Genomic DNA, 14,291 nt, shown 5'->3' with positions numbered 1-14,291 from the left:
ATTTACCGCTATCGGGTATTTTACACTATTTCGGCTACAATAAAAACTCAATGGTGGTGGGAAAAACATAAACAAACATGGCGGACGAAGAAAAGCCCGATGTTAAAGAAGCTTGCAGCGGATTAAAAGAACAACTGATATCTTGCATGAAAGAAAGTGAATGCATGCAAAAAGTAAGTTCAATAAATTCTTAAGATAAATCTAAGATACAGACTGATTTTTTTAGTGTATGAGAATACAAAAACGTTTAATCATGGTTTGATTTTTTCTCTTCAATTTCTCACACACCATCCCCTGACCCTGTCCTGTGAGGTCACATAAAAAAGTGCAGTAGCTAAAAAGTTTGTGAGCAAACTTTAAACAGTTGTTTTCAATAGATATGACCTTTCTGAACACAAAATCATCAACCAGATAGTTTGAAAATATTTACCGGACACGTCCGAAAATATTTTCGTATTTGATGACGTCAACAAGCAAAATGAAAATTTTTATGAAAAAAAGCATAGACATATTAGAGTCCCCTGCCCAGTTGGCGACCGGTCTAGTTGGCGGCCGAACGTCTTTGAACCCAGAAAAGTCATTGAAAAACAAACCTCTGGAGAATTTCTTTTGGTAGTAATCTGCCTTGACCTATTTCCCCCCGTACTACTGTGTAAAAAAAATTCTAGAAAAAAAGGAGTAGAATCCGAAAGATCCAACTTTGCACGGAAGCACACAAAAAAAATAAAAAATGGCTACCTGTGGACAAAAAATACTTGTCCAAAACTATGAAGTACCGTGAGAGGTCCTAAAGCTGACGCCACTGCCTAATTCCGACCCCCCAAATAACTGTTTTGAAAAAAAATTCTATGTTTACAAACATTCCCTCTCCAAGTTGAACGATAAACTATTGCTAGAACAAGATAGCTGTAATGTCAAGATGTCAATTAATGTAATTAAAAAGTGTGAGTTGTAAAAATAATCACCTTTTATTCTGGATCAGTTGCTCATGTTTAAAACGATAACAGTTTTGTAATAAAAGTGACTTGTGCAGGAAAAATACAAAACAACTTGGACTGGTTTCCATCAAGAAAAAAACAGACTAAATTGTAAAAATGGCGCGAAGTTGAAAAAAGGGCGGATGCGGTAGCACTTAATTTGAATAACAAACATCGAATCAATGAGGCGGCAACTATCAACGCCCTCTTTACCACCCATAAGTCCAGTTGTTTATTTACGGAAGGCCCGCAATCGGATAGCTCTTCATTTAAGTGTACTCTTTGAGGTGTCATGTAATACATAATAATTGTAATATACATCGTCTATTTGTATTCTTATCATATAATATATAATATAATGTAATATACGTCGTCTATATGTATCCTTACACAAAGTCCTCGCCCCGCAATCAAGCCAAGTGCCAGTGTAAAGTAATAGAAACCAGGCTTGATTACGTAACGTTTCAAAATGAGCACGCTCGTACACAGACCTCTTTTATATTTTCGTGTGCTTTGGACAATCAAAACATCTCGTTACTTTTTATGATGCTGTTACTACTGTTGTCATTTATGAAGTTGTGCATATTGGAATAAAAAAATATGTTTTGTTATAAGAAGCAATCATTGTTATTTGGTTCAATTGGTTCAATGTATCAAATCTCTCAGTTTAGTTGACACTTTGGTATCTTCGTTGCGTCACAGCGAAAGGTTTGTTTTTATTTCAGTTTGTATCTTTGAAAGACCCCATCGGCTTTAGGCTGGGCTGTCGGCTTTAGGACCTCTCACGGTATATATGTTAGAAAGCATTTCTGTAAAAATCAGCTCGATAGGGTTTCCTTCGTCTGAAATATTGATAAAAAAGTTGATGCAATCAGTTTCAAAATTAGACGTCCAGTCTGCGACCGACAAAATCGAAAGTAAGTAAAAGAAGACTCTACATTGCGATCAAAACATTCCAGATGCTGAGAAAAAAAAGAAGACTTTACATTGCAATCACAACATTCAAGGGGCATGCCCGCGGTCTTTAACTTGACAACTCCAATTTGAAGTTTCTAGCTCCAGATTGAAATAACAAAGGAAACTGGTATATCATATCTCTGGGTAGACATAAAAAATTCCCGCATTTTTATCAAATGAAGACTCTCCATTAGACCGCCACTTTCAAAACAAAACAAAAACAAACTTTAGAAAAAAATGGCGACTTGAAGAAAAATTCTAAAAAAACATGCTGACGGGAAATGTAAGTGAGCTATTTTAAAACAAAAGAACGAGTGCAAAGAAATTAAATACGGGAAAGCTTATGAGTTTTTTTATCATCCTGATCAATTCATATCACCTAACCTGCAAGTAGAGCACTGATTTTCTCTTTTTAGCGATCGGTCGCAGACTGGTACGTTGGTCGGGAACTGGGCACTAGTACCGCTCGCTTTGAAAGTTTTTTATTCTAACTAAGAAGATTGCCTCAAATAAAAAATCAAAACAAACACGAAGAGCATGTTAAAAGTTGTCTAACCGTTAGTCGAAAAGGATTTTCAAAAAAGTAAAAAGTAAGGGAGAAATTTGAATTAAAAAATTTTGGTCGCCAACTAGGCAGGGTACTCTATACCTCTATATACGTTTTTTGACGTAGATTAAGAAAAAGGTCAGTAACTATGTCTGAAAATTTGATAATAAAAAGTTAAAAGCTTCCGAAGTTTTGATGACGTTATATTTACACTTTCTTTAGGATCGATTTTCTCGAGTTAGGTTGAGAAATCATTATATCCACTTAAAAGTCTTCTATATTGATTTTTGAGAGCTTTCGAATGGCGGTCTTAGATTTCAATTTTGATAAGTTTGAATTTTTGATTTTTTTTTCGTCTCGGACAGGTAAAATTGACGTTGCGGACATAAAGGAAAAGCGTTCTAACTTTTTATAGCAAAATTTTCAGATATGGTTACTGACCATTTTCTTAATCTACGTTAAACGACGCTTCGATCGGTATATAATATGTCTATGTTGGTTCTCAAATATTTTTCAGTTACCCTATGGGCACGCATGATGTCATCAGGTCCTAAAATATTACCGGACACGTCCGGTAAATAATTTCAACAACTCCGGTCGATGGTTTCTAGATATTTAGGTTGTATATTTTCAATTAAAAGTGGTTTGGGATTGTTCGCACCTCGTCCAATTTTTTTGTGACCTCAGCTGCCTGTCTATATCCAGTCCCAGAGTATCAGACCTTCTCCTTTCTTAGTCTTTCTTAAAAAGTTATAAGGTGATAGCCAATTTATAGACCAATATTTTTATTATCTAAGGTTAACCTGAGACCAAGAAGGGTCATCTAAAACCCAGTTTTTACAGTAAAAACAACATCAGCCATCATCAGCCATATACTAACCTGAGATCAGATTGTGAATGTTTTCTGCACACCACGCTGAAGCTCTAAAGGGATGTGTGAAAACATAACAGTGTGACAAGTATGCAATCTCGAAATTGTAAGGACCGCGTTCGTCTTAAAGGACTAGGAACAACAGCAAAGTTGCGTAATTATGTTTATGCGCCGTATTAGTTTTTAACTTTCCGGCGCACAACAAGATTCTTGTTGTAGAATTTTGTTTGGGAGGACTATTTTCCTCAGATGTATGATTTTCAAGCGCATTCAGAGGTTTACCGTGCGCGTAAGAAAATTATGACAGCTGTTATCAGGTTACCATATACAGGATATACTGTTCAGATATCATATTCGTTTTACATAGGCTAACTGCTCACTAGTGTGTTACATAACTTTATATTGATATCTTCAAATTGAGTTTTGTATCTACGAATCAACTTTTGGACTTTGGACCACAACCTATTTCAACAAATACATTCACAAACACGCGACGTTCCTGTCCTTCGAGCTACGTGCCTCTTCCATTAGGCGCACTCATTCAACACACGTGACGTTCCTGTTCGAGTCCTGTTCTCGGAGCAGGTCAACTGGTCATTCGTGCCTCGTCCATTAGGCGCACTCATTCAACACGCGACGTTCCTGTTTGAACCCTGTTCTCGGAGCAGGTCAACTGGTCATTCGTGCCTCGTCCTATAGGCGCACTCATTCAACACGCGTGACGTTCCTGTTCGAGTCCTGTTCTCGGAGCAGGTCAAAAATCAACATTCGTGTCTCGTCCTATAGGCGCACTCATTCAACACACGTGATGTTTCTGTTCGAGTCCTGTTCTCGGAGCAGGTCAACTGGTCATTCGTGCCTCGTCCTATAGGCGCACTCACTCAACACACGCGACGTTCCTGTTCTTGCAGCAGGTTAACATTCATCAATTCATGTCTCATTCTATAGACGCACTCATCAACACGTTCCTGTCCTTCGAGCTGCGTGCTACGTATAATAAGCACTACATTCAACACACACGATGTTCCTGTCCTTCGAGCTACGTGCTTACTCGTAAAAGCACATAGTCAGTACACAATTCACAGCAGTCAGTGAACCCTCTACAATTGTACACAAGATGGGAGACAGTAAAAAGATCGAAGTCAAGCTGAAACTGTTAGACTATGCGACCAAAGATATGGACGACGTTCTTGCGACAAAACTTGAACGGAGATTGAAAAAGAAACACAACATTATAGAGAAGACTTTGGCTGACATTGAAGCCTTGAAATACAATGTTATCGAGGAGATTTTGACCAGCTACGCAAACCCAGAAGAAGTAGATGTATGGTCATCACAACTACAAACAAAAATGGATCCGTTCTTTACCATGGTAACAAGCATCAAAGACGCATTGAAGGAGATCGCGAAGGCGGAGATAGTCGACACGGGAAAGCAGATGGCAACAGTGACAAACAGAGAAGCAAAGATTACCGCAAACAGAGATGAGACAAAAATCCAGATGCATGCCAAACTTCCCAAGCTCAAAATTGCTACGTTCAACGGTACACACATCGACTGGTTCCGGTTCTGGAATCAATTTGAAGCAGAGATCGATGGTTCAACGATTGCACCTGTAACAAAATTTTCGTACTTGCGGGATATGCTGTCAAATCAAGCATTATCTATGATCAATGGACTGCCCTTCAACGCGGAGGGTACGAGCGAGCCAAGACTATTCTACAAAGCAAGTATGGTAAATCCAGCGAAGTTGTCAACGCACACATTCAACGCATCATGTTCTTACCTTTAATCCAAGGAACCAGCACAGCAAAGATTCATGACTTCTACGAAATTCTCGTCAACAGCATACAATCATTGGAAACAATGGGGAAACTCAATCAAATTGAAGGTTACATACGAATGACCCTCGACAAGTTACCAGGTATTCGATCAGACCTGGTACGCTTTAGACAAAGACTGGCATAGTTGGAACTTTGCAACCTTCGTCAACTCACTATCTGAATGGATTGAACGAAACCCTAGAACTTCAAGAGATGATCAGCGAAGAGATGATTCGCGAAGAGACACAGAAACGACTTACGAAGAGATCAGCGAGATCATTCACAACATGATCGAAGAGACAATTCGCGGCGAGATCAAAGAAATGGTTCGCGACGTGATCAACGGAACGGTGGTCGAAGAGATCAGCAAGATGACTCACAACACACTGGAGAACCATCTTTGTCGACAAAATCAGAAGCCCAGAAGAAGTGTGCATACTGCGGAGAAGATCACAAAGAAAACAACTGTATAAAAAATACCGATAAAGTGGAGTGAAGGAAGATACTACAAACCAAACGACGATGTTTCAACTGTACCAAAAGTGGACATCAAGCCTCTGATTTTCAAGCTAGGAAATGCTTCAATTGCAGAGGAAAACACCATACATCAATTTGCGACAAGAAAAGGGAACCTGGTCTCACTGGATCAATTGCTGGAGACACCGTTATCTACCCGATTGTCCAAGTGAAAGTCAATAACGTCAAATGTTGGGCCCTGCTTGACAGTGGAGCAGGAAGTAATTACGTTTCTTCAACACTTGCCAAGAGACTGGATGAACCAATCAGAAAGCAAACGAAGAAAATTGAAATGCTGATGACGTCATCGAATTCAACGGTTGAGGTATACGAGATTGAAATCCAAAGCCTGAAGTCGACTTTCAAAGTGAGAAGTGAAGCAAACAAAGTCCCAAAGGATACCCTGTTGCACCTGGACAATCCACATTACAGCAATCTCAAGGAAACTTATGACCATTTGCGACGAATCGAATTCAACCCTGATGACCTTCGTGAGGAAATTCCAATTCATTTAATCATTGGAGTTGATGTATATTGTCAAATTAAGATGAAGAAGGAGCCAAAAATTGGTCAACACGTCAACCAATCGCTGAAATGACAAAACTTGGATGGGTCGTAATGTCACCAGGTGAAGAAGTGGACAAAAGATCGTATCTGACACATTCATCATCAACAGATTATGACCAACTTTGCCGTCTAGATATACTTGGAATACAAGACTCGCCTGATGGAGATCAACAAACTGTGCACTCAGAGTTCCGCGAGCAGCTGAAGAGAGATGAAGAAGGATGGTATGAGACCGGACTTATGTGGAAAGCAAACAACAAAGCTGCAAGTCTTCGCCGAACCAACAACACAATTACCAAGCTCAAACGAAATCAAGATCAATTTGAAGAGTACCATCAAAAGATTACAGACCAAATCAAGGAAGGGATATTACAGCCAGCCAACGAAGTTGCCACCGGAAAGGAATACTACATCCCACACAAACCAGTCAGAAATGAAGAGTCAGACGAGAGACGACCAAACTACGGATAGTTTACGATGCCAAGCCAAACAACAGAAGTCCATCCTTAAATGACTGTCCGGAGACCGGACCAACACTGATGAACAAAATTTGGAGTATCATCGTGAGAAACAAAATGAGACCAGTCACCATCATGGGGGACATTAAACAAGCGTTTCACCAAATTCGCACCCGTGAGGAAGATCGAGACGCCTTGAGATTCTATTGGATAACAGATACAGATTCCTGCACACGAACCATTTTACGATTCACAAGAGCTGTCATGGGTGTGACCCAATCTCCATTCCTCTTATGTGGTGTATTGGACTACCATTTAAAGACTTACAATGAAGATCCAAGACAAGACATCATTGATACATTGAAAGATGACATTTACGTGGATGATGTGATTGGGGGAGCCTACTCAATTATCGATGCACAGAAGTTCAAATCCGTTGCAACAGACATTTTGGGGGATGCAACTTTCCACCTGCACAAGTAGCATTCTAACGTTCTTAAAGTAGAAGACAATCAGAAGGATTCAGACCATTCAGCAATACTTGGTGTTTCATGGGACAAGAGGCTCGACACATTCGCCGTGAAGTTTCCAGAAATAGAAACCGATGAAACCAAAAGAGGAGTTCTGAAGTATCTAGCTTCGATCTACGATCCAATTGGTATCGCATCACCTGTTACCCTGACGGGAAAAATGATTTGCAGATCAATATGCGACAACAAACTTGGATGGGACCAACCATTGCCAGTAGAGTTTCAACGTAAATGGAGAAGATGGCTTAACCACATACCGAAAGAGATCACTATACCGCGTTCGATAACCAAACTGAATGAGGAGATACAAGAGATCACCCTTCACGCTTTTGGTGATGCGAGCAAGGAAGGCACATCAGCGGCTATATACACGGTTATCAAGCAAGGTGATACATTATCACAAGGCCTACTGTGTTCCAGCTCAAGGCTGGAAATCTCACAATACCTCGACTGGAATTAGTATCGGCACACATGGCGACCAATCTACTACAGAACGTACGTCAAGCTCTATCAAAATTTCCAGTGGTGAGGAAAGTTGCCTGGCTAGATAGTACAGTAGCACTGCACTGGATCAAGGGAGATGGACAATACAAAGAATTCGTACGCAACAGAGTCAAGAAGATACGAGAGAAGCAATTATGTTGGAGATACGTGGACACGAAGCAAAATCCTACTGGTATCGGAAGTCGTGGTTGCCAAGGAGATAAACTGACAAACTCGTGGCTAGAAGGACCATCGTGGTTGAAGGATGAACAACTCTGACCAAGAGACATTACAACTGATTCAACTGTTGAAACAGAAGCAGAGACGAAGATTATCAAAGAAGTTCTTGCCACCGCAGTCAAGAGCAATGATAGACTTTGGACATTAATCGAAAAGTTTTCGTTTTGGAAGACGTTACGCATCACAGCATGGATCAGAAGATTTCTCAAGAACTTTCGACTAAAGAAGCAACAACGTGACAGAGGTCCACTAACCACAGAAGAGATCAAATCATCGAAAGAAACGTGGATCAAGCAAGTGCAGTCAAATCATCATGAAACAGAAGTTCATGAAAGACAGGGAGACGTTGAATCTACAAAAATGCATCTGGGAAGAATCGATGGAGACTATCCTATTTACCTACCAACGAACGATGTTTTCAGTGAGAAGCTGATCCATCATGTACACAAGAAAACTTTACAGGGAGGAGTTGGATTCACAATGGCTGAAGAATTACTGGATCCCGCGATTGCGACAGATGACAAAAAGTGCTATTCATCGATGTAATGGCTGCAAACGATTTCATGCTATCGCGTTTTCAAGACCAAAGCCTGGAAACCTTCCCGCTGATCGAACAGTGGGAGACTGTCCTTTTCAAATCGTTGGATTGGATTTTGCTGGACCATTCACATACCTATCAAAGTCGAAAGAAGAGAAGAAAGCTTACGTTCTACTCTACACGTGCAGCCTGACGAGAGCAATTTACCTGGACGTTTTGAAGGACCAAACCTTTGAAGGCATTCTGGGAAGCTTCAAAGTACTCATAGCAAGAAGAGCAAGACCAAAGAAAATTTATTCCGACAACTTTTCAAGATTTCAAACAATGGAGAAATGGCTAAAGCAAGTTCGGAAAGAAGAAGAATTGCACAATTTCCTGGCAAATCAAGACATCAAGTGGCAGTTCAATTTGAGCTGAGCACCATGGTGGGGAGGACAGTTTGAGCGACTGGTTGGATTGATGAAACAGACACTATGGAAGACACTCGGGACGATAAAGCCAAGATTGGAGGAATTCAAATCGATCATGTTGAAGGTGGAAACGATGATGAACAACAGACCACTGGGTTACATCGAAGACGACATACAATCAATGATCCTGACGCCGAACGCAATGATGTTTGATTATCCAGTGGAGATTCCACACCTCGACAACATCGAAGAGGAACTGGAGGTGAGCATCGATCTCAAGAAGCGATACAAGTACCTGAAGAATGCGAGAGAGAAAATCTGGCAACGCTGGTCAACGGAGTATGTCAAATATCTACGTGAGCGTCATCAACTGAACAACAACGAAGGGAGTCAATTCAAAGAAGGAGACGTGGTGATCATCAAAGGAGACGAGAGAAATCGAGCACATTGGAACTTGGGCATCGTTGACCAAACGATGCCAGGCAAAGATGGTATCGTTCGAGCAGTTCGATTACGTGCTGGAAAGAACACTTTAGAACGGGCACCAGAACATTTATTTCCACTTGAACTTTCAGTGGCGTCTAAAGCAAAGAAACCACAAACAGAAGAAGTGAAACGAGAAAGACCAAAACGAACAGCAAAGACGATTGCAAAATTGAAAATTTCGGATCAAGCTATAGAAGAAGGCAACGTGCCTCTTGTAGAATTGTAGACTGTGACGAGAAAATTGTCACGATTATAAAGAACGGGAATTAAAATTTATACCTCAGGTATAAATTTGGGGGAGTGTGAGGAAAATTTACTAGTTTTTTGTTACATATTTACTAGTATATGCTTTATGTTACATAACTTAGGTATAAATAGCATATTGCGCATGCGCTCTTATATATTTTGAGCACATGGAGAGCGTGAGAGTTAGTAGCAGAGAGAAGAAGTTAGTGATGGGAGCCAGCAGAGACGAGTGGATAAAATTTAAATAGTGGAAGAACGGAGTGGATTTATTTGATAGTGTACATATTTTATGGTGATCCGGAGAAAGAGATTTTGTTATTGGTTTTTGTAATCAACCGTGTCCGTGAGTTATTATTGTGGCCGAATCAATTTCCCACAAAATAACGAATTACTAAGCAGCATATACTTGCCCTCAGCCATTCAGTACTAGCAGGTTAAATATTTTTGTTCTTAGGCAACAGTGTGTTGTGAAAGACAATAAGCCAAAGCTGAGACAATCTGAGCTTCATCGTAAACTTTCCTAGTTCTTATATAAAAAAGTGCACATACCATGTTTTGCTGTGCTTGATTTGCCTAAAAATCAGAAAGTCACAACATTACATTCTAATCTAGACAAAGGTTGTTGTGAAATAGTTACACCAATGGAGTACTCCATGGATGGGCTCCGTGTTATACAACGACCCTGTAAACAACCAACATTAGTTGGAAATAACAGATAAGAATCTGCTTTCTGCAGTCTCTGGCAGTTACTGTATATACAGTATAATAATAAAAGCATCCAAAAACGTTCTTGGTATAAATTTCACCCAAAAACAACAAAAAAAATATGCCACACAAACATTTCTGTAGGACAAATGCCATTTACTTTGATTTTGATGAATTTCTAAGTTGGAAATTCTTATTAAAATCTTTTGGAGTTACAATGAGTGTTATAAACAAACTCAAAAACGTCCTCACCTCAGGCTTCTATAAGAGGTTTTTTCTTCTATTACTGCTAATTATTAATTTTAGTCAAATCAGTGATTCTATCCTTTCTCTTGTTCAGAATACTAGTAGTGTTAACTTTAATGAAGTTTTGTAATCAATTATTTAAAAATGTAAAATGGTTTCTTCTGTGTGTGAAACAAAAAACTCTGGTTTGAAGAAATTTAAGTCGGACTATTTGTTTTGCCCATGTACATTTTTGTTCGTTATTTTGTTTTTTATAGGATGGCAAATCAGTAAGGGAATGTATGCAATCAACTTCAGCTGGCGTCAATGAGGATTGCAGGCAAATTCAGTATTCTTTCTATGAATGTAGACGATCTATGGTGAGTATACTGTGCGATTATTTTTACTAATCCTCAGTAGTGCAAAATTACTCAAATCTGATTGGTTAAGAGGAGTGCGATTAATCGTTAATTGCACTATACCACTTTCCCCCATTCCTTTCGCTTCCCCGCGCCTTTTGTAACAATACATTGACTTCTTCACTATAGCAAAACAAGGGACTTTTCATTTTAGTAGATTCCTTTTAAAAATCAAACTGCAATGTAATACATAGCTTCTTTTTAGACTAAAGAATACAGAGGTTTTTCGAATGTTTGTATGAACAAAAAAAAGTTGGAGAGAATGTCTTTTTTCGATAGAGAATTATTGTTTACTGCCAATTACCTCGGAATTGTATGGTTTGGACTGCAATAAACGATAATCACTCCTAACAAAGGAGGAAATACTCGTTCTCTGGACTCGTGCAAATTTTATTTTCTACTTTATTTAATTTTCAATATTTGGAGTTTGGTAATCCGAAAGTTTTCTCGTGGTAAGATTCTTCGTTCTTTAGCTGGCTTTCACTCTCAAGAAAATACACCGTAAGAGTAGATTTTTCGCCCAAAGTTAATCAAATTTGACTAGATTTTCTCTGCACTGTAACCGTCCGATTTCAAAGGCCTAATTTTGGGCCGTATGTGCCGTCGTTTTTGAATCAAGTGCCCCTCCCGGGACTCTTATGCACCAATTAGGAAAATTTAGAGCCTCTTGATAGTAGTAAAAAGGTTTCTATAATTTTGGGATACTCCTTCGGTACATGTCGTACAGCAATTGAAAAATTTAATATTTCTCACAAACAATTCACACTCATTCCAAGGGTTTTCACCTCTGCCGTGCTGCTGTCAGTTTGCGCCACATTAGTTTTATGCCACTGCCGAGATGCTGGCCAATACGATCTTCCTGGTCAGGACTCAGTGCTAATATGTCCCAATACACGTTTTTTATACAATCAAGGACACTTAAGACTTAGGACCTTAGGATCTGAGGATCCAAAAGTTCAAAAATGGTCCAGTAGGGCTTGAGATATAGCCTAGAAACCAATAAATCCCTCCCAGATCGAAATAATCGATGAAATCAAGTTGAGGGCCTAAAATTGACATTCTCGCTCGAACTTCAATTTTCGAAAAATGGTAAATTAGCCAAAAGTGCAAATATATTATGGCACGGATTGTAAGAACAAACTATATAAGAACATAAAGCTTCGATATGGCAAAAATGTTAAGAACAAGTTAAGAACATTTTAAGGCTTTGCGGACTCGAAAACACCCGATTTTTTAGGAAAATGGGTAAAAATGGTCACAAAATTGTGAAAATGAAAACTGAAAAAGACAAGAATACCCCAAGGCTTAAAAAAACGTATAAGGACGAAGTTCATACACCGGCTCTGCTACCTAATCTCTTGAAAAAATAGATGATGCTCCCCTAGGTTTCTAAACCCGTCTTTTTCGTACCTTAAGGGAAGAAATTTTCGCGGGAATTTAATTTCGCGGTTGGTCAAAAAAATCTTTTTGCGGGAATTTAATTTCGCGTTTCATGGATTTTCGAAAAATTCGCGGGAATTTAATTTCGCGGTTGCAGGATATTCTTGACCAAAAGCGTTATTAAATAAGCAAAAAACCTGTTTTAAGGCTTGAAATAGTACGAATTTTGGGGAATGCGTGAAATAAATTAAATTTCGCGGGAAATTTAATTTCGCGGATTGACGATTTTGTAAAATTTCGCGGGAACTTAATTTCGCGGTTTTAGGCAAAATCCGCGAAAACCGCGAAATTTTGTTCCCGCGAAAATTTCTTCCCTTTAAGGTAGTCCAGACTCACTCATTCGCCGGGACTTAATTCGGTTGTTAGGCCAGCACTCGAATAAGCCACCAGTAAAAAATTCGTTCTGGAAGTAATTCAGAAATTTCCCGTAAGATGATTAGATAGCTTAGATAGACAAAGATCCCAAAGGCTTGGGGACACGAGAAGTTTTTTTCGCGTTGGTGCAATGCAACATGCTCCATCCTACAACACAAGAAAAAAATTTGTGTCTCATAGTTTCTTTTATTGCTTCATGGGACAAAAAGTGTGGGAAATACCCAAAAGACGCGCTGATTTTGTCCCTGGGACAATGAAACAAAATTGATTTGAGTCAATGAGAGACACACAAATGTTATTAAAAGTTTTGTCGATTTCATTTTTATTGGTGAAAAGAAAAATGGGGTTGACACGAGAAAGCTGTTCAGGTTGGTAGGATGGAGCATGTTGTATTGCACCAACGCGAAAAAAACTTCTCGTATCCCCAAGCCTTAAGATATGACCATAAGAAGCAAAATGTTTATAATGATTTGTTTTTCTTGTTCAGCTCGATATGAGGAATCGATTTCGAGGAAGAAAAGGTTACTGATTTACCCAAGGATGATTTCAAAGAATCTCCCACCGATTTGTAGGTATTTTTGTAAGTTTTGTAAATAAGTAGGATATGAAACTTTATTAAAAAATGGTGAGAATAAAGAATTCTTTTTTTTTTCTATATATAATACACAAAGTTTGTTCATTGAAGTACTTTCCTCTCTTGTCAGATGACTTTCGATTTTCAGTGGTTTTGGTTTTGTTATTTACTTTCGGTTGCCAAATCGGACGTGTAATTTCTTGTTTCGCGAAATTTTGTTTATTCTTTGGCCTTTTTAGTTTCGGTAAAAATCTGCTAAAAATATTGAGGAGTATTACTCATTATAAACACTAGATTAGACCATTTTCGAATTCTCTGAAATTTGAAAGACTCATTGGGCTTTTCCAGAAACCCCCCCCTGCACCCCCTGTTGAGGAGGTCCAACCTTTTGTGACCTAACCCCTTGGAATTCCAGGCAATTTTAGGATCATACCCCTTTGGAATTCCGAATTATTACAAATTTTCAATCATTACCCCCTTGGAACCTTGGAATTCCGCTTATTTTTGACGGATTTTCGTCTACCCTTATGGAATTCCACTGCATTTCAAACCTTACCCCCTTGGAACGGAAATGGACCTCCTCAACAGGGGGTGCACGATTTTTTTTTCTGGAAAAGACTCATTGACCTTTGAGTGAGACTTTGAGTTAATCCTTGCTGGCCATACATCCCCAACAACCCACATTCAACGATTATGAGACAATTTTATAAGAACGACGAGGCTCAAAATAGGGGCCGTCCACATAGTACGTACGCACTAAAATGTCGAAAATCGAGTATCCCCTCCCCCTGTACGCAAGCGTACGCAAATGGCTATACCCCCTGGTAAGTACGTACTTTTACGTACTCATTCACCCCCCCCCCCCCTCTGTTGAAGAAAATTTCTAATTAAAGTCGTTTGGTTC

At 39.2% G+C, this 14,291-nt stretch overlaps 1 protein-coding gene across 1 annotated transcript; it reads left to right on the top strand.

Annotated features, from left to right (window-relative positions):
- The first annotated feature begins 46 nt into the window (after positions 1-46).
- On the top strand, positions 47-13,497 carry LOC136818129 (cytochrome c oxidase assembly factor 5-like). The gene is made up of 3 exons (XM_067074487.1): positions 47-173; positions 10,858-10,959; positions 13,301-13,497. Exons 1-3 carry the CDS (start codon positions 78-80, stop codon positions 13,340-13,342), a joined length of 240 nt encoding a protein of 79 aa, XP_066930588.1. The 5' UTR covers positions 47-77; the 3' UTR covers positions 13,343-13,497.
- Positions 13,498-14,291: the final 794 nt, after the last annotated feature.

Source organism: Clytia hemisphaerica, unplaced genomic scaffold (assembly GCF_902728285.1).
Source record: "Clytia hemisphaerica strain Z4C2 unplaced genomic scaffold, Clytia hemisphaerica genome assembly, whole genome shotgun sequence".
NCBI lineage: Eukaryota > Metazoa > Cnidaria > Hydrozoa > Leptothecata > Clytiidae > Clytia > Clytia hemisphaerica.
The sequence above is the reverse complement of the archived record's forward strand: the minus strand, read 5'-3'. Positions and strand labels throughout refer to the sequence as shown.